Consider the following 20554-nt stretch of genomic DNA (forward strand, 5'->3'; position numbering starts at 1 on the left):
CTCTGCTTTCCTCCCTTCTCATCTTCCCTTTTATCCCCCCAATGCCCACCGTTAGGTGTTTCAGTGTGCAGGTCTCTCGGGCATGCATCTGTGTTGAGCAGGGACTTCTTCACTGAATTATAGGTGGTTAACTTGTTGAAATATTAGGGGGAGAGGAAAAGAGGCGCTCTTACACCATCATTGCTCTGACGTCACCTCGCTCTATATATGATTATCCCAGTTTTCAGATAAAGAATAATGGCCCAGAAAGATGAAATAGCCTCTGCAAGGCCACACAGCTCCCCAGTGTATAAGTAAGGATTTGAGTGCAAGTCTTGTAGTTTTGAGGGCAGTGCTCTTTCCCCCACACCACAGTGCTACCAAAGAGGTGCTGACTGCCTCCTAAACATGGTTCATTGCTCCAAAACCCTGAGGCAAGCTAGTATTCCACCTTGAGATACACTGGAACTAAATCTGGAAGCATCTGCTTCCTCAGCTGGTCCCATTTCCCTGCTTACTACCACACTCTGTCTCTGGGCAAGGTAAGTCGGCTGTGCTAAAGGGGTATAAATGCATGAAGGGATTGATGAGTTTGAAAAGAGAAATTTTGACCTGATATTTCTTAAAGGCCCAAAGAATCTACTCTGTGTAATACAGAAATAGTATGTGTAATATCTTTATAAATGCTTATCTTTTTTTAAGCAACCAAATCATCCACTATACAAAATTTCTAAAAACCATTTTCATTCAGCTTTCTTGTTTTTAAATTGGTTGGCCATCTGTTTCTAGGAGAAATTGAAAAGGCAGAATGTCAAATAAAGGTCATGAGTCAGAAGCTCTTTCACAGTGCCCTTGAGCAAAACCTTTAACCTTTTGGGGCCTTATGCCCATATCTGCAATGAGAACAGTAATCATGTTGTTTATTTATTTAACAAATATTTGTTGAGAATCTCCTGTGAGCCAAACCCAACCTCACTGGAAGGCTTCCAAAGTTCAACTATTATTAAAAAATGATTTGTACTTAAGAAATACCGTATCGGTATCTACCACAATGTTACATGCATATCCTCTGACCCATTCCAAGACTATCTTACAGAAATATTTGCACATGTGTACAAAGATTACACACAGGCTGTCTACTACAGCACTATTTGTGTGTTTTTTAATATGCACATTTTTATTGATTTCGGAGAGCAAGGGAGAGGGAGAGAAAGATAGAAACACAATGATGAGAGAGAATCATTGATTGGTGCCTCCTGCATGTCCCCCATGGGGGACTGAGCCCGTAACTTGGGCATGTGCCCTGACTGGGAATCAAACCATGACCTCCTGGTTCATAGGTCAACGCTCAACCACTGAGCAACACTTGCCGAGCTACAGCATTGTTTTTAATGGGGGAAAAAAACTTTAAACAATCTATATGTTAGGAATGCCATAAACCAATTAAAAAGGAGGGATAGAGTCTCTGACATATTAAAAAGAAGGAAAAGCAAATTATATCTGTCCATATATAGAGATGTATATAATCCCATACATATGTCATCCCACTTATGTAAATTTAAAAAAGATCTTTGGATATATATTTTTTATAAAAGCATAGAAAGGGTCTGAAATTCCAAAAGATTAACAGTGGTTATTTCTAAAAAGTTAAGTGGGCTGGAGTGGCTTTCACTTTTTACTCTCTATACATCATATTGTTGAAATGTTTTACAGCAAGATTATACAACTTTTTATTTCTCAAAATAACTTAAAATATTTAAATGCAGACAGAACAAACTTAGGTTTTAGATTCTGTTAATTCTTAGACTGATGTTGTTTATTTCTGCGAATGAAATTGAAATCAGATGCTTATGGGGGGGGGGGGGATCCTCACAACTTGAGATAACCCTGTGGACTCCAGGGAGAAAAAGGTTATAGGGAGAAAATAACACATTGCAAAGATTTTTACAAAGGGGGGGGAGGGTGTCACTTGTGGCCATTTGTGCTCCTTCTTTGTAACACCTCAAAGAGGGGGAAAATGAGTAAAAGAGGTAAGCTGTGGGCACATCCCTGCCTGGAAGGTTCTTGCTGTGCCTGGTTCTGATGGAGGGAAGTCCTTAGAAGGCATTTTCACAAGGTGCTCTGCTCTGAGTCAGCACATTACTGAGCAGGCCTCGTCCACAGAGAGGAAATGTGCAGTGACTAACCCCCCCACCACTCTGGGCCGTACTGTCATCAAAAGGATGTTGGCTCAGGAGGGTGGGAGTAATGAAAACAGGCTGGAGACTCGGCCTTTCTGCAGAATGTGGGGAAGTTAACGGAGCAACAGGCAGGGCACTGACAAACATGGCGGGCAGGAACGCCGCTGCCGGCGGAAAGAGCCTCATTGTCCAGTCGCCTTGACTCTTCCTTGCTTCTCACACAGAGGGGGCCACAGCCAGCGAGTACAAAGCTCTGATGACCGAGCTCAAGATCCTGACCCACATTGGCCACCACCTGAATGTCGTCAACCTGCTGGGAGCCTGTACCAAGCAGGGAGGTAAATGAGACTGGATAGGGCGGCTCCATGTCCAGCCCGCATGCCAGAAGCAGGCTTCTCCAACATACAGCTTCTTCTCCCCACCCCTGTTCCTCCTCACCTCCTAGAAAACGGCCTTTCAAAAGGTCCAGAGGAAACAGTTTTTCCATTTATAAAAGGGGAGGGGGGTCCCATCCTAGAAATGCCTTCCCTGTGCAGTTAATTTAAAGGTTCCACAGGGAAGGACAGCCAAGCACTAACCTTCCCATAGGGGAGGATAGAAAGGTCTTCGGGAACACTCATTCGTTCAGGCGAAGCTTCAAAGGAACGTGCAACCTCTGCACTGGCCCAGCTCTGGTCACCTCCTCCAAAGTCACCTCCAAAACTGACCAGGGCTGATCAGAGAACCCCCTTCGCCTGTGCCTCTGAGCTCGGTGTAGCGGCCTCAGGGCGGACGCCCCTCCTGCGGGCAAGGGCTGCAGGCTCCTCCTCATGGTGGGTGGCGTACAGCCTGTGGCAGCAGCTTTCTGTTCTGTACCGGAGGGCAGAGGAGGTGCAGGTGGCCTTCTCACAGGCCACGTCCTGACAGACAGGGCGCCCCTCTGCCGAGCAGGCGGCCTCTGTGCGCCTGAAAGGCTAGCGGGCCTGCGCCCTGCGGCTCAAGGAACCGCGCAGCTGCGCTCCCAGCACGCGGAACTGCTCCAGGGTCACCCTGCTGTCACCCAGAACCGGAACCGGAACCGGAACCGGAAGCTGCTCTTCGCAGCCGGTCTCAGGCCTGCCGGGGCTGTGGGGGACGCAATGGGGAGCGCAGGCGCCAGAGGAGGCGGACGCAGCCTTCGGGCACCACTTGGAGACCGAGTTGCACTGGGGTGTGTTTTTCTTCCCAACCCGCTTGCTTCTGTTTAACCAGGAATCGGCAAACCATGGGGCCAGCCTGTGAGATTAATTTGGCCGTTTTAAATAGTTGAGGGGGAAAACTCAAAAGAATAATATTTTGCGAGAATTATATGAAATTCAAATTTATATGTTCATGAAGTTTTATTGCAGCACCGTCACTCATCTGGTTGTATTGTCATCTATAGCTGCTTTCACACTACAAGGGCTGCCTGAGCTGTATGGCCTGCAAAGCCTGAAATATTTGCTGTCTGGTCCTTTACAAAAACGTTTGCCGACCCCTGCTTTAGCCCTTGGGACAAGCCTGGAGGCAAAGGCTGTGCGGACACCCCACCTGGCTGGGGAGAGACAGTCCAGATAGAACCAGTCTATTTTCTGCACTGGAAGGGAGGACCTGCTTGATAATCCTGGGGTTACTGTGACAATATCTTGAGGCCCCTCTACTCACTAGGGCAGGGGTCCTCAAACTTTTTAAGCAGGGGGCCAGTTCACTGTCCCTCAGACCGTTGGAGGGCTGGACTATAGTTTTAAAAAAAACTATGAACAAATTCCTATGCACACTGCACATATCTTATTTTGAAGTAAACAAAACGGGAAGAAATACAATATTTGTATTTGCATGTGGCCTGCAGGCCGTGGTTTGAGGACCCCTGCACTAGAGTGTGGCTAACAAACAGAAGGTGGCAGCAAGTTACAGGGAGAGCCCTGGCATTGGCCCCTCCCCTCCTCAAAGTTCTTTCTCTTCTTCTTTTTTTTTTTTTTCTACTTCTCCTCACTCCCAACTCCCAATTGTCTCCTATTCCTTTTGAATTTTTTAATTGAAAAAACTTTCTCACCCGAAATTGCATCCCTAGACCCCACTAATATAAAGACAAGCTGGTTTGGGGCTTCTCAGGCTGGCAGCTGGCTGACCTGCTTGGTGTGGCTGAGCATGTGTTGTTTTGGCTGCAGGGCCTCTGATGGTGATCGTTGAATATTGCAAATATGGAAATCTGTCCAACTATCTCAAGAGCAAACGAGACTTATTCTTTCTCAACAAGGTAAGGAATTTAGGGGTTGGATATTCTTAAAGAGAGCAATGACTTTGCATTTAGGCTGTTGCCCCATAAAGCAAGAGAAACCTATATATTCCCATTAGACTAACATCTGGGTTTCCCTCCTTTTTAAAAATTTCCTTACGCTCTTTTTGCGGACAGCACAGAGAATATTTGATCCTGGTGTATGGAGCAATAAATAAGGATTAAATTTGCTAGCCTTCCATCTAAACACCTATCAAATCATCTTGATAACTTTCTCTCTCTCTCTCTTTCTCCCTCTCCCCCTCTCTCCCCAAATAAGCACAGACACACACAAATCATTTAGTCGCTTGTTTGATAAAGATAGCAAGTGTAATTGTCTCTGTTTATTAGAGAAATTAGATTAGAGAAATCAACTGAGTGACTTTACAGTAAACAATAGACCAATGGTGGAGTCCGAGAAATCATTTTCTTTCCTTCCCACTCTCCTTACTCCCACTTCTTCACACCCTCACCACCTGTCACCCCTACATATGCACTGAACCAGCCTTATCCACTAAAATAAGGCTATGTAATAAAAGAAACACATGGGTCCAAGTTCTAAAGGCAAATCAAGATTAAAAGAGGTTATTGAATGTAGGAAAAAAGACTTTAATAAAACTTTGCCAGTGTGACCCATCCCACCAACGCAGTGTCCTTCTTTGGTCTGGAGAAGCTCAGCAGACAATGATTCGATATTATTAATTGGTAATTAGCAATGTTGGTGAGGAATCCATGTAGTGTGGTGGGTTAAGCACTCGGACTCTGCATCCAGACTGCCTGTGTTTAAATCCTGTTTCTATCACTCATGAGATCTGGGACCTTGAGCAAGTTACTCAGTCTCTTTAAATTTAAGTTTCTCATTTATTGAACAAAAGTAATAATAGAACCCATCTCATTGTTTAGAGAATTATATACAGGTAAATATTCAATGAATGTTAACTATCATCATCATCATTGGCCCACTGAAATAGAAAGAATAGGTGAGTTCAACTGAATGCCACTGATCTGTATGATCTATGTAATGGATTAAGTGTCCAAAACCCATGAGTGGTGCCTATCTCTGTCACGTGGGCAAGAGTGGTCATGTGGCACGCAAATAAAAACCACTGGACAACTAGCCCAGTCTCTCATTTCTTAAACTGTGATCCAACCAAAGACACATGCTCTACCAGACAGGCAGCCTACATGCGAGGCCATATTTTCCCCAATTTTAAACCATGTCCTCTCATCATTAGAGCCTATAAGCTGAGTGGGATCTTTGTGATCAGCTATTACACACCCTCACAGTACAGATGTGCTCAGAAAAGTCAAGTGATTGACTTAAGGACACACCTACCAAGAGATGAAAGAAAGAACCCAGCCCTCTTGTCTCCCCTTCCAATGCTTTTCTCTGCACTACACTGGATAAGGAGGGGGAGAAAACGTAAGCAGTGGAAAGTGGTGCCCTGAGCTGAGGGCAGTGCAAACCAGTCCTGAAATCCTGGACTGGCTTCAGGAAGACTTAAGCCAGCAGAATACCCCAGGGATCAGGGCAGGATGGAACATTTGGACTTGTGCGTCCTTTGTTTTGAAGAGTTTGCTTCCTTCTCTGGCTATATTTAATAATTCACCTCCCTGTTGGTGGAGCCTAGTATTACATGGAAAACACATGGCTATATTTCATATTTGGAACCTAAAGCAATATAAAGAGAAGGCGAAGAAAAACCCAAACGGCTAAATAGAAATGGGATATTTCATTTTCCAAATAAGTTCAATGCTTTCTGACAGAGTCCCAAAAGTTCAGTAAATCATCCTTTATTTAACAGAAATAGTTACCAATAAGCAAAGCTGAGAGTCAGAAAGCGGATGAGGGAGCTTGAGTTACGGTAATTGGGAGACAGGCCCCAGGCTGAGACTTCTGAGAAAGTCGGGAAAAAGGCTGCCAGAGAGCGTGGCCGTGGCCCTGCACCCCGAATGGGCCTGTCGAGCACTTTTCTCCCCCACACCCTTGCCAGCACTCTTCCCTGCTGCCTTCTGTCCTGGAGAGGGTCTTGTAATAAATAAAATTCCAGTCCCCAACTGAGCAGAATCAAATCTAACTGCCTCAGGGAGATACTCTTAACCGGCTTTCAGGTGGGTCACCAGAGTGGCGGTGGCTGTTCCCTCAGAGGCCTGCCTCCCGTCCTGCAGCACAGGAGGGTCTCCTTTCAGGGGGCCTCAGCCCAGTGCCCTCTACACTTTAAGAATTTGAAACGCTCTCCTCTGCCCTCTGCTTGCTCCCACTGCGCCCTCTAGTGGAGGCATCACTCCTATTTTGTGACATTTCTAGGAAAAGCCAAGGAAGGCCAGGAAGCCTGGCCAATCCCAGCACTGCCCCAGCGTGCTGGCAGCTCAGGGGACAGCACCCGAGCCCCAGGCCCCCTTGGCCTGGTTTCAGTGCTGCCGTCTGGCAGAATTGAGACTAGTTCCCTGGTCCCGTCATGAGGCCACTGGGAGTGCTCAGGTTTTATTGTCACAGTTGTTAGTTCAATTACTAAATGTGATACAAATCTTTTCTGGTTCCACATAAACACCCAAACCAGTAACTCATTTTCCTATGAGTCAGAACATGATAGGATGATAGAGCGTTTCAGATGAGGAAAATGAAACCCAGAAAAATAAGGTGATTTGCCCAAGGTCACATTCACTAATGGAAGAGCTAGACTACACACCAGGGCTTGGATGCCCTGTCCAGGATGAAAGGCCTTTTCTACCCCTGTTAGGGTCTTAACTGTTTCTTTGTTTGCGTTGGAAGAAAAAAAAAATGTTCATGTTCCCTCCTTTCCTAAGGAAACCAGAGAAATTGGTACTGCAGCCCTCTCTGGTTCCTCCTCGTAGGGATTGCAAAGTGAAGCCCAAGTCCTCTGGGGATGCTTTTCCGCCATTCATGCCATCTTCCATAAGCTGGCACACGGGGTGGGGAAAGTGCTTAAAGGCACAAACTGAAGATGGCCAAACCTGAGTCCAAGCTTTGCCATTTACTAGCTGCATGTGACTTTGATTACTTGACTTCTCTAAACCTATTTCTTTATGTATAAGCAATAACTACTTCGTGGAATTGTTGGAAAGATTAAATGAGAAAATATACCTAAGCTTTTTTAAGATTCTGGATCACACAGAGTAAGCTCTCAGTGAGTTCCAGCTGAAATTACTACTCCTTTCTCGTACCCAGGACGCTGGCTCGAAGCCCACCAAGAGCAGCATAGACTCCACAACCCCAGGAGTAGCCAGGTGCCTTGCTGCTAATCTACTATCTATTTTGTGGAAATGACATTCTCTCAACTCGGGCAATTGCCAGCTTGAGGTACTCTCTTCTCCATTTCGGTTCTGGAGCTCCTCATCTGTGTCCTTCTTGGTCTGTTCAAAGGATGCAGCATTACACATGGAGCCTAAGAAAGAAAAAATGGAGCCAGACGTGGAGCAAGGCGAGAAACAAAGACTAGACAGTGTCACCAGCAGCGAGAGCTTCGCGAGCTCCGGCTTTCAGGAAGATAAAAGTCTGAGTGATGTGGAGGAAGAGGAGGGTAGGTATTAATTCCTTCCTGTCCTACAGTCTGAGATATTTTTACAACATGCTGTGCATCTCTGAAATTTTTTTCTGACTTATCACCCTAATAAACATCCGTGGGAGACTCGAAGGGTAATGTCCTGAGGAGATAAGATTTGAATAAGATTATTTACAGAGTTACTAATTTTGACAGGGAACTCTGTACAATTGTCTCTCCTCAAGCCTTTTTGTCTTAACGGGTCATCCCACACCTCTCACCCCCACCCCCATGCTTGGGAAAATGGGCTGGAGGCTTGGAAAAATGTCTGATATTCGTACTGAAACTCAAATGCTCTTGAAAATGAACTCTGATCCACTTATTGGTTTGTTTTATGTTTTACTAACATTGATCCAATAAACCGGGATTTGGCATAATAACAAGCGTCATTACAAACAGCTACGGTTTTAATGCTTTCCAGATTCTGACGATTTCTACAAGCAGCCCATAACTATGGAAGATCTGATTTCTTACAGTTTTCAAGTGGCCAGAGGCATGGAGTTTTTGTCTTCAAGAAAGGTCAGCCTTGCTCTTTACTGTTGCTCTTCGTTGCCAGGGCTGGACATGTGGACACTGACATGGACAAACACGCGTGTTGGCTATAAATCCACTTTTCCTAGTATTTGCTTATACTTCTGTCCTTAAATATAGAGTAAATATCATGACCGATGCCTGAATTTGTCCTGATAGGAGCGAAGAGTTTTGGGAACACCAAGTCTTAATACCAGGGGGTAGAACTGAACTCTAGGGGAAAATTGGACCGGACAGACCTGGTCCCCATTCTTCACATTGCCCTCCACATAGCTGCAGCCCTGGCCCGAGCCCAGAACACTCCACTCCCAGGAGGGCTCTGTTAGTCCAGCTGTGGGGACTGCAGCTGGAGGACCAAAGTTTGGGGGGAAGTTTTGCTCCCTGGGAGAATTTGATTGCAGCTTCATCAAAGAGGGTGCTGTGCTGCAAAACAGTAGCAAAGCAGATGCAGGCCCTGCCTTGTGCTTGGGGCCTCCGGGGGCCTCTATTTGTCAAGAGGCGCTTCACGTTTATGGTAACTCCATGTGCACTGGGGGTTGCTTCCGTTGTGTAACAGATCCTCAAATTAAGAAGAATAATGACACTGAGAAGCCACAGGAAATTAGTCAGTTAGACTAAGGAAATGCATTGATTATGCAACTGTTTTATTATAGTGCATTCATCGGGACCTGGCAGCACGAAACATTCTGTTATCTGAGAACAACGTGGTGAAGATTTGCGATTTTGGCCTTGCCCGGGACATTTATAAGAACCCCGATTATGTGAGAAAAGGAGATGTAAGTCAGTTTGATGTTTCTTTGACTCGTTTATACACTATCATTTTTAAACACAGACCAATGCCCTTGGTAAATACTTACACTTCCTCTGCAGTGGTCCCCTGAAAACCATCGTGTGCTTTCTGTGTCCCAGAGAGCCCGTGTGTGGGGTGGCCCTGGTCTGAACGGCCGCTCACCGGGTTCTGTTCTTCCCTCACTTCCGGCGTGGCACCTGTCCTCTGGGCAGTGCTGCCGGAGATGGCGAACCTGGGAAGTGTTTAGCCGGGCTCTGGGCACCGCCCTTCGACTCCTGTGGGAGTTTTTGGAATCACTGGAAGGAACAGCCTGGACTCTTTCCCTCAGATAAACCCAGATGATTGACTCAGCAGGTGTATATCTCTCAGGAAAGGGTGGGAGGTATTGGTATTATCTTGTTATTGAGGAAGCTGCCCCGCCTCACCCCCACCTTCCATGCACACCGTTCACCTGTGGCTCACACTGGCTCCTCTCTGCTTGTTTGCGGACACCGTGTTATGTTTCGCTTTTGTGGGTGACCGCCTGTGTCCTCTCTTCTCAGCCTGCACCCTGAGCGCTGAAGCCTGTGTCTGGGTCCTGCCGATTACTCTACAGTGGTGGTTCTCAGACTCCAGTGCGCTCACAAATCGCCTGAAGGGCTTATTAAACTACAGTTAGCTGGGCCCCACCCCCAGAAACTCTCACTTAGAAAGTCCTGTGGGGAGCCTGAGAATTTGCCTTTCTAACAAGTTTCTAGATGCTGCTGACACAGCTGGTCCCAGGACTTTCCTTTGAGAGCCACCGCTCCAGTCTCTTTTTATTAAAAACAAAACAAAAAAACAAAAAATATTTTCTTGAGGAGCCCTGACTTGCAGAGATGGCATCTATGTATCTGTCTGTGCTCTTCTGTTCATCTGTATCTCTTTCAGCCTCTCCCTGCTCCTCCCCTTTGCATTTTTCTCTTTGTCTCTCCATTGTCCCATCCACCTAAGGTGGCAAGGCCTAACTCACCAGGATTCCTGTTACCAAGAAGAGAACAAAAATGTGTCAGGACACCTGAAAACCAGGCATATAGTCTCCCAGATACTGTCACCTTCTTTCCTTCCTGTGCCTTTGCCCACTACGCCCATTTAATGACTTTTAAAATTCTGTCTTTTTACATAAGAATGCTATTCAAAATCCTCCTTCTGAAGAAAAATTTCTGGAAATTACAGATTTTTCAGGATGTCTTCCAATTCAGGTCACCCTTTTCCAGGTCCCTGTGGAGTGCAGGGTTTGGGGGGAGACTGATTTCTTACAGTCATGGAGTTAAGACGTGCTGGACACATAGGAGGGGCTTACTAAACAGTAATTATCTTCATGGGACTCACATAGCCCACCGCTCTCTTTCAGTACAGCTGCATGTTATGAGCGTTTTCTCCATGTGAGGAAACCATAACTGCTCTAGGAAATGATTTCTGGGCCAAGTGCTATCTGGGAAGTGACCCTATGGGCACTTGGGTTGAATGTGCTTTGTTTGCATGTCCTTCTGCTCAAGGCCCCCTTGCCCTTTTCTAGACGCGACTTCCCCTGAAATGGATGGCTCCTGAGTCTATCTTTGACAAAATCTACAGCACCAAGAGCGACGTGTGGTCTTATGGAGTACTGCTATGGGAAATCTTCTCCTTAGGTAACTTTGGGGGAGGGAAGAGATCAAATAGACAAGAACCAAATGTCTGCTGAGTGTCCTTTGGGTAGATACAACCTTTAGGTCAGCTTCTAAAAGAACCTAAAACCCTCACAGAGCGTGGGTCCGTGCAGAATCTCAGGTGAGGAGTGGTGCGTGCGTGTGTACCCTTCAAAGTAAGGATGCTTTGCATAGACACAAACAAGGTCAGACCAGTACAGATCTGAAGTCGGGTTGACATTCAGCCAGTCTGGCTACTCCTTTCTTTGCCCTTTCCCCCCTTCTCCTAATTCCTCAAGCACACTGATTCCTACTGCCCTTTCCTCCTCCCTCCCTGCATATGCCTCCTTTGAGTGTCCTAGGAAAGGCCGCAGCCAGCACAAGCCAACCAGTGTTAGGAGCAGGAGGCCTAATGTAAACACACCTAGTCCCGGACAGTGGTTTATGCAGGATGAAAGACGGGGACATTGGATGTAGTTATTCTGCTTCCAGAAACATCCACTATGAGTGGCTAGAAGCCTTGTTCAAGGCCCCGAGCACACAGATGTGCACAGAGTCCACATCTGCTTGCAGACACACAATGATGCTCTGAAGCCTCCCAAATGTGGGGTCTAGCCAAGAGTCTTTTGGACTTTGCCAAAAATTTGCCTTTTAGAACAAATAAAAGTCACCCAGTAACATCCCTGGTTTCCTGTAATGTGTGGAAATCATTCCCCTGCTTTCGATGACAGGCACCTGTTGCTTCCAGTCTTTGAAAGCAGCTTGGCGGCCACATGGCCCCACAGTGACACAGTGCCAGCACTGCACACCTCCCAGCTGCTTCCTACCAGCAGTAATCACTAGAAAGTACAGACAAACACATGCTGAGATAGACTAGGTTCGAGGTCTGGAACAGAGCAGACTAGAGGCCTGGCTTGCTACTACCCCTAGCCAAGAATCCCCCTAAAAGGAAAGGTTACGTGGGCATCCTGAACAGCAAAACTCACAAAAGGCAAAGTCGAGGCCCTCTGGGACCCTCTGGCGCACAGACTCCTGCCCACAGGCCACCCCTACATTCAGCTCCTCCTGGAGCTCAAGGCCCCTCTCCCTCAGTCCTAGCCCAGCAACTAGTACCCCGTTCTGTGAGAAGTTTACAGGAAAGTAGTGAATTAAAATCACCCTCACTGAGGTGTGAGTAATCCACAAGTGACCTTGGCCTTTTAAAATGAAGTTTATTAGCGCAAGGAATGAGTCTAATGACTGATTTCCTTTGAGTTCCTTTTGGGGAGAGAGAAGGGACCCTTCAGATGACACCCTCTCTCCTGAGCAGACAGACAGGAGTAGCCACAGGAATGACCTGGGGTATCGGACACCCAGCACCACGGGACCGGCCAGGCAAGCGTGTGTCACCAGCAGGCATTTGCTGAGCTTCAGTATGGGTTGTACTGTGTGTGGAGATCCATTCCAGTCACTGTGAATTTATTACTAAGCCATCACTTTAAAGGGAGGAAAAGGACCCCCTTATAGTCTCGTGTACCCTGACGCCATAATGTGCCCTGTGCTTTCCCCATTGTCTCACGCAGGTGGGTCTCCATACCCAGGAGTGCAGATGGACGAGGACTTCTGCAGCCGCCTGAAGGAAGGCATGAGGATGAGGGCTCCTGAGTATGCAACTCCTGAAATGTGAGCCCTGGGCCTCCTCCATTCCCTTGACAGCTCTCCTGCCAGCAGGACACCTCAGAAAGGGGACATTTGTTGAGTTTTAGCGTCCCAGTCCTGCTTAGCCTCAATCGGGTCTAACTGTGCTGGAGTATCTTCCAGAAGGGAGGCACCCTGACCTTGAGCCTATTTCCTCTCCTGACCACTGGCGTGGCTTTGCAAGGCCGCTGGCTGGGAACTGAAGTTAGAAACTCAATTCTAGGTATGAATCCAGGCAACACTAACAGACCACCCAGGAACTAAATGTAAGACCTTGTCCTCACTCACAAAGTGGAAGCCAAATCAGTAAGCAGCCACAGGGACAACGTGCTGGAAGCCCTATGACCAGTCCTCTGTCCTCACTAAAGACCGGTGAGGGGGTGGGTTTGGAACGCAGGGGAAGAGGTGTAGGAGAGGAAGCGGGGCATTTCCTGATGGAGTCAGTCATCATACTCCACAGGAGGCAACGTGGGCAACAAGACTGCTTTAGACTCATCTTAGGAATTGGCTGCAGCTGCCTGGAGCTTCTCGCGGTGGCTTCCTGCTGTGCAGCCCTGTGACTCCAGGAAGGTGACAGGCACTGTGTGGAGCTTCCTCCATTGTTTGAGGCTCGCTTGCCTTTCTTGGATGCTCTTTCTTCCTGAACAGGAATGTGATGACACTTGCAGTTTTGTGGAGCTGCTGACAAGGACTTGGGCCTCCCCAGGGCGGCACCACCTTTCCTGAACTGGCAGGCGGCCCTCCCCATCCGACCCACACAATGGGGTCCTGTTAGAAGCCCTGGGGTGGCCTCTGGGGAGGAGTCAGAGGGAATGGAGGAAGTGCGGGCTTGGCCAGGGGGCAAGGGCTCTGTCTCTTTCCTTCAGGTCTGGAGACAAGGTTAGGTCAGACCCAGGGGGAAGGCGAGGAGGACAGCAGACTCGGGCCTGGGAAGGCCGAGTGTGGGGCAGCCTCACATGGTCTCCTTGTTGGAGAAAGTGCAGAAAGTCCCCTTTCTGAGAGCTGGGGACACATAAATTAGCCACGAGGGCTGCATTGGGGCTGTAGTGCTCAAGGCACGGAGTGTTTTTAATTACTTGTTTCCTTTTACGTGGTGGAGAGGGCAAACACCAGATCTGGTTTAAAAGGAGATTACTTGGCACCTTAGGTTTTGTGTTTTCCCTGCACCATCTCCTCTGCAGTTCCTGCAACCTTCAGGAGCAGGCAGGTGATAAGTAATGAAACTAAACCTCTGAGACAGTGGTTCTCAACCTTGGCTGCACATTAGAATCACCTGGGGATCTTTTTAAAATCCTGATTTCTGGGCCTCATCCTCCAGAAATTCTGTTTCTTTGTTACTAATGTTGTGGCCCCACCCCATAACAAAGAAACAGAATTTCCGGAGGATGAGGCCCAGAAATCAGGATTTTAAAAAGACTCCCAGGTGATTCTAATGTGCAGCCAAGGTTGAGAACCACTGTTCTGAGAATTGAAGTGCTCTGTCCTCTATCAGCTAAGACTCTGTGGTCGGCAAACTGCGGCTCGAGAGCCACATGCGGCTCTTTGGCCCCTTGAGTGTGGCTCTTCCTAAGCCTTAGGAGTACCCTAATTAAGTTAATAACAATGTACCTACCTAGTTGAAGTTTAAAAAATTTGGCTCTCAAAAGAAATTTCAATCGTTGTACTGTTGATATTTGGCTTTGTTGACTAATGAGTTTGCCGACCACTGAGCTAAGAGAGGAAACAAATCTAGAAGCCAGTCCTTTGGGCTGGTCTCCCTAGATCTCACGACCGCTAAATTAGGAATACGCCCCACATGCCTTAGAAGAAAGGTTTCTCTAACATGTCCACTCATGCTCTGAGTTAAATATTTCCTTCCACTTTTCACATAATGTGAAAATCATATGAGTTCTCTATCACTCACAGTAATAGTAATAACTGCAGTCATTATTAAACAACATGTAATAGTTTAGTGCTTATTAAGTGCCAGACACTGTCTTTGCACTTACATATTCACTTTCCTAGTGCTCATAACAACCCTATATAGTAGGGACTATTATAATCTCCATTTTACAGATGAGAAAACCAAGGCACAGAACAGCTAAGTGATTTGCCACATGGCTAGTAAGTGAAGCAAACCCAGCCTGAGTCCAAAGTCCACAGCACTGTGCTACATATCTGCAGAGTGCATTTCCGAGTCTAACCCAGCTTCTGGTCCAGAATAACTGTAGAGGTAAAGCTCCCTTGGACTTTCGACTTTCCCAAACCTTCAAGTCTCCCATGTAGCCCTGGTACCCCGCTCAGCCAGAGGAAGGATTGTTCCTTATTTCTAGGGGTTTATTTCAGAAATGATAAAAAGTAAGATGCAGTTTCGTGAAGTGTTGGTTCAGGACAGAATTCAACCTTAGCCATTCTGAAGCATTTGAAAGTTGCCGGGGTGAGGACGGAGTACAGCTCTCAGACCTAGGATTCTGTGACCTGAACTTGGCTTAAAGTGGCATGCACGCGAGAGCTCGGGTGATGGCTCAGACTGGAAGCGCTTCCCATAGGCCCCTTGCCCCTGGCTTATTCCAAGAAGGGCTGTTGGGTTGGGCGCAACTGGTGTCCCTTCACTTTATTAAAACCTGTTTACTTAGAGATGTAAAACTGTTCAACGCTAAGTCATTCGTTTTCTGCCCAGAGCCTGTTTAATCAGATGTCTATCAATAAGGGAATAAGCAGTTAATTTTTTTTCCTTCCCTTTGGTGTTTGCTGAGATAATTTGTATTGAATTTCAGGAAAGAGGAGTGAAAACTAGAAATCAGAAACCAAGAATCAAAATACAAAGCAGCAACAGTTGTAGGTGGTCCCTCTTGCTAGTTTCAGCACAGACAACCCAGAAGAGCCCTGCTCACTGTCACATTCCCAACAGCTGCGCGCCCAGTGTGAGGTGCTGCTGGCTGAGCAAGCAGGGCCTTTGACCTGTCCTCCCTGTCTCAGGCCCCCTTTCTGTTTTCCCAGTTCAGGTCTTTCTTGCTTTGGCTTCTTTTCGTAGGTTGTCTGTGGATATGTTTAATGTTCTCCCAGCGGCCTCGGAGACTCTGTTTATTGCTAGAGATAAAGGAGCCTTGGACGATTGGGCCTGAACATGGCCAGAGGGGAGCAGGCCAGCCTCTGCCACAGCCCATGCAGCATGGGGCCTTTGTCTAGGGACCACTTGTCTCTGTAGTATATATTTTTCCACCTGTCTTAGTGAGTAACACATATAAACTTAACCTGAAAACGAGATTCCCATAGGACTGTGCAGACTGTCTTCGGCTACTTCAGACTTTTGGTCACCACAGGCTGGCCCAGGCTGCCTGAATGAGTGCCTTGAGCCCTTACTCCGAGGCACTGCTGGTCAGGAACTGTTGGGGACCGTGAGAGCTGCAGCCCTGTCCTGTGTCTCCCAGAGAGCAGGGGCCACAGCCCAGGGTGAGCGTTCCCTTCCTCACTCCCCGTCTCCTCAGTCTGCAATTGAGTCCCGGTGCAGTGGTGCCCAGCGTTGGTCCACACACCACACTCACCAAAGGGCCTTCACAAGTTCTCAGAACCAGCTGACCCGCTCTCCTCCCCCTGGGAGTTAGGAGAATAGGTACAGTAGATGAAACAGAGGGTGGGAGGAAACCAGAGTCATCTTCTGAGAAGAGTGACCCACAGATTTGGACAAAAGTAGGAGAATTGGCAATTCAGACAACTTATTTTTATGAGCCCCTATCCCTCACTCAGAGGCTTCAGACATCTGCTTTACTGGGTACTTGTCAGAAAACAGAAACTCAGTATCCAACTCTGAGGAAAGCAGAGGATGTCTGAAGACCACATGGTGCCACCATTCCCCTGGGCACCTGGAATTTTGTCCCTGGGTTAAATCAGAACCTTAGGACTTGTATACCTGGACTACACTGTTTTGTTTCTCAGAATTGTTTTTACTGAATGGTATTTTTTGCTATTAAGGCTTTGGCCAACAGTAAAAGATAGTGTCCGATGGGAGAAAATGGGGGACGTCAACAATAAAGATCTATACTAATAAAAGGGTAATATGCTAATTAGACCAGGTTGACTGGACATCTTCTGGATGTCCAACTTCCTTCCAGACAGTTAGGGGGCAACCAGGCTGGCAGGGGGCAGTTAGGGGGCGACCAGGCCAGCAGGGGGGAAGTTAGGGGGCAACGAGGCCAGCAGGGGGCAGTTGGGGGTGACAAGGCCAGCAGGAGAGCAGTTAGGAGGCGACCAGGCCGGCAGGGGACCAGTTAGGGGGCGATCAGGCCGGCAAGCAGAAGCAGTTAGGGGTGATCAGGCAGGCAGGCAAGTGGTTAGGGGCAATCAGGCAAGCAGGCAGGCAAGTGGTTAGGAGCCAGCGGTCCCGGATTGCGAGAGGGATGTCCGACTGCCGGTTTAGGCCCCATCCCTGGGGGGCCTAGTGACCCCCTGCGGGATGGAGCCTAAACTGGCAGTCGGACATCCCCCAAGGGGTGCTGGATTGGAGAGGGTGCTGGCCGGGCTGAGGGACCACCTCCCTCCCCCTCACCCTCCCACCCCCACCCCCATGCATGAATTTCATGCTCCAGGCCTCTAGTAAATAAATAAAAAAGGCGGGCCCACAAAGTCATTATTACCCAGATGGTAATGATGTTGAGAGGCGTCTAGGAGAGCCTCCTTTCAGATTTCAATTCTAGGAATGGCCGTGTGACTTCCAAGTACCTGGTTTGTTTTGAACTGCTGGCTTATGCGCAGCATGTAATTGATTGCATCTTCTTTTTTGCCAGTTACCTGGGAATCATGATATAAACTTTGCATATTAACTTTGTCTGTAGTTCCACCTTTTATTCTTTATTTTACATACCCCCACCGACATTCTTCTTTTCTTTTTTTTAACCTTCCTCTACTCTTACTGTCTTTACCACCCACTTCATATGCTTTGAAGCCAAACAGGGATATCCTTAGAGACACTGGAGCTGTTGGTGCACCTGAAAGCACACAGCTGGGAGTGGCGAGGTCAGAGCAGCACTGGAGTTGCTCAGGTGCTCTCTCTTCCCAGAGGCTAGTCTGACTTCCTTCAGCAAATCTTTATTGAGTGCTTCTATGCCAGGCCCTGGACTAGGTAAAGGGTGTGGTGATGAGGTCCCTGCCCAGTTCCAAATTTCGAGCCCATTCAGATTTTGATACCACACAGTCTGAGTTCTCTCTAGTCCAGATGATCTCCTGAGAGAAGAGATTACTTACAATAAACATCTCTTGGAGAGAGCAAAGAGCCCAAAAAGAATAAATCCTTAAGGCAGTGTGTGTGTGCAGACTGCTGGCTTGTGTCCCTGCAGACACGACCAAGAGAGGAGCCCAATACCTTCATTTCTAAGATGTCAGAGAAGAATTGCAGAGGAACCTGCTGACATTGAAATCCCAGAACAAGATTCAGCTTCTGTAATATTAAGACAAATGTTTTGTTTTGTTTTGTTTTGTTTTAACAAAACAATATATTTTATTGATTTTTTTTTTTTTACAGAGAAGAAGGGACAGGGATAGAGAGTTAGAAACATCAATGAGAGAGAAGCATTGATCAGCTGCCTCCTGCACACCCGCTACTGGGGATGTGCCTGCAACCAAGGTACATGCCCTTGACCGGAATCGAACTTGGGACCCTTGAGTCCGCAGGCCGATGCTCTATCCACTGAGCCAAACCGGTTAGGGCAAGACAAATGTTTTCATGTCCAGAAGCCCAGCCTATATTTCTGCCTTCAGTGGTAGGAAGCCTTTGAAGTGCTGGGGACAGAGGAAATCAGCCACAGGCAAGGAACTTGTGCACAGTCCAAGGACACACTCAGGTGGACTGCCACCTTTTGGAAGTGATATGAGTCCTACACACAGGGCCTTCTCCATCAGCTTCCACCAGAACTCCGAGGACTTGGAAATGCCACCTGCTTATTAAGAAGTCCAAGCCAGCCCAGCCAGTGTGGCTCAGTAGTTGAACGCCAACCTATGAACCAGGAGGTCACGGTTTGATTCTTGGTCAGGGCACATGCCCAGGTTGTGGGCTTGATCCCCAGTGCAGGAGGCAGCCAGTCAATGATTCTCATCATTGATGTTTCTATCTCTCTCTCCTTCCTTCCTCTCTTAAATATATTTTTTAAAAAGTCCAAGCAGCCTCTGTTACAGCCTGATAATATAACAAGTACTGCAAACTATTCACCCATTGATATTTGTGTCTATGTTAACGTTTTACCTTTAAAAAGTCCTGCTTTTGGCAGTGAGGGGAGAAGTACTGCACCTCAGATCTAAGTGCAGCGAACAGTGGTTTTTCCTTTCGCAGCTCTGCTTCTTCCGGGAACGCCCTTCCACTCTGCACTCCAAAGAACTAGGGTTGTGATGGGCTCTGGAGAGGGTTCCGTAACCTGCCTTTGAGGACATGTTTTCCCCACCAGCAGGTCCTGGCCCAAACAGCCATTTGTGTGTTGATGCTGCGTAACGAAATTTACAAATAAAGGCACATATCATACAAGAAGCCTAATCATCATATATATGACAACACCTTCGCTTTGGGGTGCGGCATGTGTACCGTCAGGGCAGCTGTATCATCGCCGCTCTCTCCAATCATTGCGCTTATGCTTTCACCCAACAGCTATCAGCTCATGCTGGACTGCTGGCACAGAGACCCCAAAGAAAGGCCAAGATTCGCAGAACTTGTGGAAAAACTAGGCGATTTGCTTCAAGCCAATGTACAACAGGTAAAGCTATCTAGAATACCAGAAGCCAAACACCTTTTTGGGTGTAAGCCAAGGGGGTGTTTTGTTCTTTTAATAGCTGTTAATAACTGAGATTAGCGGTAAAAAAAAAAAAGGGGGGGGGTGTGCATACACAATAATTATCTTTTACAGAATTATCTTTCCAAAACACAATAAGATTGTAGGTATAACATAGTTGAAACTGACATAATGCGTCACAAAAATTGTTTGAAGTAGGAATTTCTGCACTTACAGCTCTATCTTTGGTATTTTAGGATGGCAAAGACTATATCCCACTAAATGCCATATTGACAGGAAACAGCGGGTTCACATACTCAACTCCTGCCTTCCCTGAGGACTACTTCACAGAAAATATTCCAGCTCCAAAGTTTAATTCAGGAAGTTCTGATAATGTCAGGTAAGACTTTTTTCTTTCCCCAACTTTATATTATAATGTTTCAAACATAACAAAAAACACACCTCCTAAATTCAACGATAATTAAGTTACCCCTATTTGGTCTACATATCTACGTATCTGTACACAGTCTCTCTGTGTGTATTTTTCTTTTTAATGAAGCATTTGAAAGAAGGCTTAAACCATTATACACTTTCCACCTAAATACTTTGGTATACATCTTGTAAGGATATTCTCCTGTGTCACCACATCACAATGATCATACCAAAGAAATTAATAACACTTTAATATTGTTAAGTGCTCAAATTTCCCCAAATGTCTTTTACACCTTAAAAAGAAGGACCCAACCAAGAATAACACTTTGCATTTTCTTCAGTTCCTTTAGTCTATTTTATTCTAGAACAGTGGTTCCCAATGTGGGGCATATGCATCAAAGGGAGGCAATTTGATTTTTAAGGGGGGCAATTCGAGAATGAGTTATTAACAGTGAATTTTTTGCATTTCTTATGGTTCTAGGGGCCTCATATACTAGTATAGTATATAAAGATATATTATCTCATATTTATGCACTTCAGTTCTCTATTATATGTTTTGCAACTTTATTTGCTATTTTTTCATATCACTTCATATTATTTTAACAATTTCTTAGTGATTTCTTCCTCAGCTGTCCTTTTGTTCTTTTACTTTTCTCTTTCATGCCATGTTCTTTGGAAGCTTGTTTAGATCAAGTTAATGGCCTTTTAGGCTTCCTCCACATGACTAGGAATTCACTTTTTGAATAATAAGAA

The 20554-nt window shown here is 46.6% G+C and overlaps 1 protein-coding gene across 1 annotated transcript in view; it reads left to right on the plus strand.

Annotated features, from left to right (window-relative positions):
* Positions 1-20554, plus strand: part of FLT1 (fms related receptor tyrosine kinase 1) — a 197052-nt gene that overhangs the window by 164845 nt on the left and 11653 nt on the right. Inside the window, exons 19-27 of the mRNA XM_081083615.1 lie at positions 2384-2497; positions 4325-4413; positions 7817-7973; positions 8416-8513; positions 9179-9301; positions 10853-10964; positions 12524-12623; positions 19249-19354; positions 19627-19769. Of these exons, the coding sequence (XP_080939741.1) occupies positions 2384-2497; positions 4325-4413; positions 7817-7973; positions 8416-8513; positions 9179-9301; positions 10853-10964; positions 12524-12623; positions 19249-19354; positions 19627-19769 (1042 nt within the window). The remainder of the gene's footprint in view (positions 1-2383; positions 2498-4324; positions 4414-7816; positions 7974-8415; positions 8514-9178; positions 9302-10852; positions 10965-12523; positions 12624-19248; positions 19355-19626; positions 19770-20554) is intronic.

The sequence above is a fragment of the Myotis nattereri genome (genome assembly GCF_964212035.1).
Source record: "Myotis nattereri genome assembly, chromosome: 2".
Classification (NCBI taxonomy): domain Eukaryota; kingdom Metazoa; phylum Chordata; class Mammalia; order Chiroptera; family Vespertilionidae; genus Myotis; species Myotis nattereri.